This window comes from Limulus polyphemus, unplaced genomic scaffold, assembly GCF_000517525.1.
Source record: "Limulus polyphemus unplaced genomic scaffold, Limulus_polyphemus-2.1.2 Scaffold6463, whole genome shotgun sequence".
Lineage (NCBI taxonomy): Eukaryota > Metazoa > Arthropoda > Merostomata > Xiphosura > Limulidae > Limulus > Limulus polyphemus.
The window spans coordinates 11,580-18,105 of NW_013672073.1; the positions used below are offsets into that span (position 1 = coordinate 11,580).

General features: G+C 33.2%; 2 protein-coding genes across 2 annotated transcripts in view; one reads left to right on the forward strand and one right to left on the reverse strand.

The window, feature by feature from the left end:
- The window catches only part of LOC111089504, a 2,310-nt gene extending 1,217 nt beyond the window's left edge, over positions 1 to 1,093 (forward strand). The window contains exons 2-3 of the mRNA XM_022402138.1: positions 100 to 268; positions 303 to 1,093. Of these exons, the coding sequence (XP_022257846.1) occupies positions 100 to 268; positions 303 to 453 (320 nt within the window). The 3' untranslated portion in view covers positions 454 to 1,093. The remainder of the gene's footprint in view (positions 1 to 99; positions 269 to 302) is intronic.
- The window catches only part of LOC106473740 (ribonuclease P protein subunit p29-like), a 26,749-nt gene that overhangs the window by 3,754 nt on the left and 16,469 nt on the right, over positions 1 to 6,526 (reverse strand). Inside the window, exons 4-5 of the mRNA XM_013934420.2 lie at positions 4,714 to 4,779; positions 1,358 to 1,524 (exon numbers count right to left, since the gene is read on the reverse strand). Coding sequence (XP_013789874.1) covers positions 1,358 to 1,524; positions 4,714 to 4,779 — 233 coding nt within the window. The remainder of the gene's footprint in view (positions 1 to 1,357; positions 1,525 to 4,713; positions 4,780 to 6,526) is intronic.

Sequence of the window (6,526 nt, forward strand, 5' to 3'; positions counted from 1 at the left end):
TTTGGACACGTGGATTGTTCCAAGTATACAGGTATTTGTACACGTGGATTGTTCCAAGTATACAGGTATATAGACACGTGGATTGTTCCAAGGATACAGGTATTGGTACACGTGGATTGTTCCAAGTATACAGGTATTTGGACACGTGGATTGTTCCAAGTATACAGGTATTTGGACACATAGTTGTTCCAAGTGTACAGGTATTTGGACACGTGGATTGTTCCAAGTATACAGGTATTTGGACACGTGGATTGTTCCAAGTATACAGGTATTGGTACACGTGGATTGTTCCAAGTATACAGGTATTTGGGCACGTTGATTGTTCCAAGGATACAGGTATTTGGACACATAGATTATTCCAAGTATACAGGTATTCGGACACATAGATTGTTCCATGTCACCACTCAGGGGACCCTATGTCTTCCATATGTGTTGAACGGGTACATCATCTAGTATGCAACATTCAGAAATGAGTTTCTCTAAAAGTAACCTACTGTTCCATCAACGGGAGAAGCCTCAATAACACAAAATAATAAACATAAAAGTGAGGGAAAATTTTTGTTAAGTAGTTTTTATACTTTAGAAAATGTTTATAATGACTGATCTGGTTATTTTTGATGCATTAAAATAGTTGTTTTAAAACATTTCCAATTACTTCAACTAAAAACATGAATTGCATGGCTGTCAAAGTGATGGAGATAATACCTCTCTATATCACCTCTATGTGTTAACATATAAAAAATACTGAAAGTGATACAGAAAAACTATAAAAAAAATTTCAAGTTATCAACAGTTATATGTACAAACAAAGCCACTAATGTTTCAAGTAACATGTTGCATTATACAGAAATCCAAGTCTTCACTAACCCTCTTACTAAACAACGTGTCTGTTCTACTATGAAAGATGTGTACATAGAGTGGTTCATCTTCTGATTCTGTAGGATTTGTTATCTTTAGAAACTGCAATTTTCCATGTCAAAAATAAAATTCATTCTTAAAAAATTTCAATCACTCAACATGACTTATCACACACTATATTTGTATTATTCTAAATAACTATACTTAAAATATTTTTCTTTGTTATTCAGATTAAAAAAAAAAACTTTCCCAAATTATAAGTGTTAATATTTACTGGGTGTATCTGGGAAGTAAAACTAGCAATATGAAATTGTTGCATTTTGATCTTGTTTGGTTAAACAGAGTATAATAGTCACAGCAAAGGTGTCACTAAAACACAATTTGATCCAGACTAACCTACATCAAATATATTTTTTTATTTTGAATATTAAAGTTATCAAATCACATCATACTGTATCTGTTAAAAAAAGTAAAAGACTGAGATATTAGAAATACCTACTTTTTACTCTATTATTGCCTGTAATGAGCTTGAACGTGTTTCTTGTTTCTTGCATAACAATACCACTAACTCCTAAGTATGGTGAACACCGAGCTGCACACACCACTAGAAAACAGCCGTGGTAGTCTGCTTTCATTAATTTTTGATGTAGTTGACTGGAATCACTGCTGCAATAAAAACAAAATTGTTTACATATAAATCTTTTATTAATTTTTTCCCTTAGAAAAAAGGAGTAAAGGTAAGAAACACAAATGGATATATCCACTACCGGCACTTGTGTTTAAAATGTTTTTTTTGCTAAAATTATAATAAATAATTAATTAAAAACAACGTTTTATATTTACACAATAAAAACTTTTATTGAAGCCGTACGGCTTCCACTTTAAAATCTCTAACGTACATGTTTCGATGTAATCTACGTCATCTTCAAGAGTAACTTACAAGACTGTTTTATACTTACACAATAAAAACTTTTATTGAAGCCGTACGACTTCCACTTTAAAATCTCTACAGGTACATGTTTCAACGTGATCTACGTCATCTTCAAGAGTAACTTACAAGACTGTTTTATATTTACACAATAAAAACTTTTATTGAAGCCGTACGACTTCCACTTTAAAATCTCTACAGGTACATGTTTCGATGTGATCTTCAAGAGTAACTTACAAGACTGTTTTATACTTTCCCCCTTGTCGCATTACTTCATTGTTATTTACATATTTCCGTATTTGTACACCGTAAACATCTAATTTGAACCAATGCTGCATTCAATATACCATGTGACACAAAAATTGATATTTACCAATTGTTTTTTAATATTCAATTTAAAATTAAGAAACTAACTAATGTATAATACTAAAATTTGAATTATAATCTTCAATTTGATACTAAACTAATTGACATACATTAATAAAATAGTAGTTCAATAAAATTTTGAATGTGTCTACAAACGCGATGACATGGCCTTTGACCCGTGACCATAGGAAGACCCGTAGAGATAGGGTTAAATGAAGAGAAATGAGATTGAACAAGTTAACTACACCTATATATATAGGCTGATTGTCATTCATGTGGAATAAAGAAGTCAACTGTTGTAACCATGTGCAGTTGTATTGTAAATTGACTTGGATCAAATTTCCAAAAAGCAGGAACTTCATCATTCTTTAAACTTAACAATTTTTAATTAACAGCTCAGCTTTAATGTGATCACCTTGTTCAGTCTTGTTTTCATCTAGCAACTGTCCAGTATTAATATAATAACCCAGCCATCCCACAATCATCAAATATTAGCCTGCCTGTATCATCCTTCCAAGGCTTTATTACCATCCTAACATTTTATTTACCCTTAATGTATTTAAAGAAATCTTTACTATTAATTTTCTACATTTTCAGCCAATCTTTTTTATATACTTTTTTGATTTTCCAATTTTTTGTTTGACCAACTCTCTTGATCTTCTATAATCTTCCAAGTCTCCCATCATTGCAGTCAATTTAAGCTTCTTATACGTTTCTTTAGTTTATCCTTTATACCCTTTATGAGCCAATCTTCCAGCCACCCTTTCTTTTGTCTATAAAGAACTTCCCTATTTTGAATATTCTAGAATTTATTTTTAAAAATTTGCCACATTTAATCAGTATCTTCAGCTAATTTAGTTGCCTAATTTACTGCAGATAATTCTTGTCTAATCTCTTCTCTTCATAACATGCTTTTTTTAAAACTTCGAACTTTCAAACCAAAATCTCGTTAATCTTTATCTCCATATGTAGCAAAACATCAAATCTAATTAAGGAATGGTCATCTACACCCAGATGTTTCCCATTCTCCACCCACTCAACCATTTCTATATTAGGTGTGAATAAATCTAAAGTAATATTGCTCCTAGTAAGTTTCCTAACCAATTATTAAAGGAAAAACCATCCTGAACAGTTTCTAAAAACTTGTCTCCCTCATGATTTTACTCTCAACATTTTCCAATCTATACGTCTAAAATATTCCATAATTATAATTTCTTTAATCTCACTGTAGAGTTTCTCTTAGTTTCATCTGGTGTTTTGTAACAAGTTCCTACTAAAATCCTTCTCCTCATATAACCACTAAAAAAACCCAAAGAGATTCAATCACATTGCTGTTAGCTTTGATACCCTCAACTTGAACATGCTGTAACTCACATTTACATAGAAAGCCACTCCTCCCCCTTTTTTCAATATTCTATCCAAATTAAACAACCTTGAACCTTGTATTTCAAAGAAAATTGCCTACATTTAACCAGGTTTCAGTTATTCCCATTTTATCAAAATTGGCAAATTTAAACTAGGATTAAACAATGGGGAGGGCCAGAATAAGGAATAAAAGGTAAAATGTAGAGAGGGTTATAGTGTGGGAACAAGATACAAAGGTAGTTTTAATGGTAGACTAAATTATTATTATTGTAATGCTAGAGATATAAGAAATAGAATTATTGACTTTAGAGTACTGGTTGGAATAGAAGTTACAGTTGAGTTAGTAGCAAGCAAGCAAGCAAGCCCCTATCCTATGTAAATGTAAGCCATCTATTCCAAAAGTCTCCATTTTACCATTGAACTGATCCTACAAATCCAACCAGCCCTTCCTCACATATTAATCTAAACTTAGTGTTCAGAACTAGTGACCTAGTTATCATCTCATCCCCACAGTTAAGTTTTGGTGGTATCCCTGACAGAATTAAGTTTTCATGGACCTCTTCTTTGAATGCCTTGTACATAACAATTAGCTCCTACAATATGCCCTTTCCTACATCATTAGCTCCTATGTGCAATACAAAGACTGCATCACTACTAGCACCCTTTACTATATCACCTGCTCTCTCAGTTACATCCTCCATCCTGCCCCTGGATAGCATAATCTATCTATCTATAATAGTTGTGTTTGAAGATCAACTGGAAATTCTGTTGAAATGGGAGAACTTAACTACAAAACAATGTTTGGAGAAAAATATTAACGATCAGACTATTCACTAATGAATGTGTTTTCTTCTTAAATTACATGGTAAATTATTTACAAATATTCTGAAATTATTTTTGAAACTAGTTTCATTAAAAAGGAAGGATTTCCAATTTTACCCAGTATATGGATCTTATTACCATGTCATAAGACTAGAAGAACTTATGCTGACAATTTGTAAAAGTATTAGTGTACAGAAAAACAAAACATGTTCCACAATTTCGTCAACTTATAATCGTGCTACACAACAGTTTATCCTTCACTAACAGTAAAAACATTTATATATACATCTACAACAATCTCTTATCTTTCTTGTTTACTTATACAAGACATTAATAACTACATACACTATAATTACTGACCCAGAAAAACTAACCTTTCTTGTATAACTTCATCCATGTATTGGACCCACAGATTATGAATAGGTACAAAGTCATCAAATCTACAAAATAAATCCCATAATCAATTAAAGAAATCTATTTACTGACATTAAAGATGAATAAAGATCTTTGATAAGACATGAAAGAGACTGTTGAGAGTTTATCTGTTATTACCAAGTAAAACTGACAGATATAAGAATCCATGTTTACTAAACTTTTACATACTTTTAACCCTCATCAGCACACCTTTGAAAGGTTACTTTGTGGAAAATCTGGGGTCACAAAATTACCATTATAGTAAGCTCTGGATTGAAATTCCAAAAATCAGTTGTATTGCAACTATTATTAGGGTTAGCATGCAATGTGAACAACATAAAAATATACGTATTTTAAAGGAGATATGTTGACAAATCAAGAAATTACAAAATTACATTGTTCCTCAGTATACAAATAAGTAATATTAAACCATTCCTTATTCAAACAGCGTATCAAACAAATGCCAAAGTTTTATTATATTCTTATATTCAAGTCATTATTCACCAATATATGATGAGATTACCACTAATACTGCGAAATTTAACACAAAGAAAACTGAAAGTGTACATAGTGGGTCAACTTGGATCTGACAGATGAGATGATACTGTACTACTCTGAAGAATAATCCTCTACAACAGCCTATATGGTGAAATAAACATTTAGAAATTTGTTTCGTATGAACTGCATGTATAGTGATGGTCAATGATAGTATGAAGTCTGAGTGGACCCCAGATAAATATTAGATAATAGCTACATACACCATCTGCCTGTTTCGAAAACAATAGTGTCATATTGATCCGGGGTTTCTGCTTGACAATTACACAAATTTATAAGAAATTTGCAATGATTGTGTAAAAACATATACAACTAAAAAAGTCATTGGGGTCCATGTGGTCCCCAGGTGTGCTGATGAAGGATAACCTAAAATTCAACCATGTTCCTGTATAATCACAGCTACATGTATATTAAATTTCATCATTCAGTTACAGTCATAATAGCTAGAATCCCACATTGAAACTATGGAGGGACCAGTGCAAAAGTTACCTAGATGATCACTCTTTGTAAGGCACCCAAAGAGAACCAATGGAGTGTGATACCCTAATGTACAGGATCACATCCGTGGGAGACCTCATCTCAACTGTATCAGGTATACCCATCACCCTTTGTAAAGATATGTTTCGTTAAAATGGATGGAAAAGAAGCATCATCCAATTACAAATGGTGTAGACTGACTAGAGCATGTCAGACTGTATTCAGTGGATCAACTCCAGTCCAATATCAGGTATTTGTCTTCTTGTCCATGGTAGGAGGAGGGTACCAATTGTCTTCACCTGAATACCAGGAAGCAGTAGGGAAAGACAACTTCTGTTCTTACAACTCAGGCAGGTTTCACATGTGCATACCCAGGAACCCAACATCTGGGTGACAGTAGGATGGGGGCATGCATATGCAGTGGGTCAACTCCAGTCAAAACAAGGTGGCACCAAGAATTTGTTGTCTGGTCCACAGTAGGGGGAGGGTCCCTACCAACCACATGTGTGAGGACTTATGTTGGCTGGTCTTGCATCAATCCAAAACCAGACTACTTGGGAATCAACATCTAGATAGTGGTAGGCTGGGGGACAACCAGTCAGAGGGGTGAACTACATGTGGAAGATTCATCTAGTCCAAAACCAGGTGGTATCAGGAATTTTTTCTTCGAATCCATGGTACGAGAAGAGTACTCACCTTCTTGTTTGTTTTTGTTTTTGAATTTCACGCAAAGTTACATGA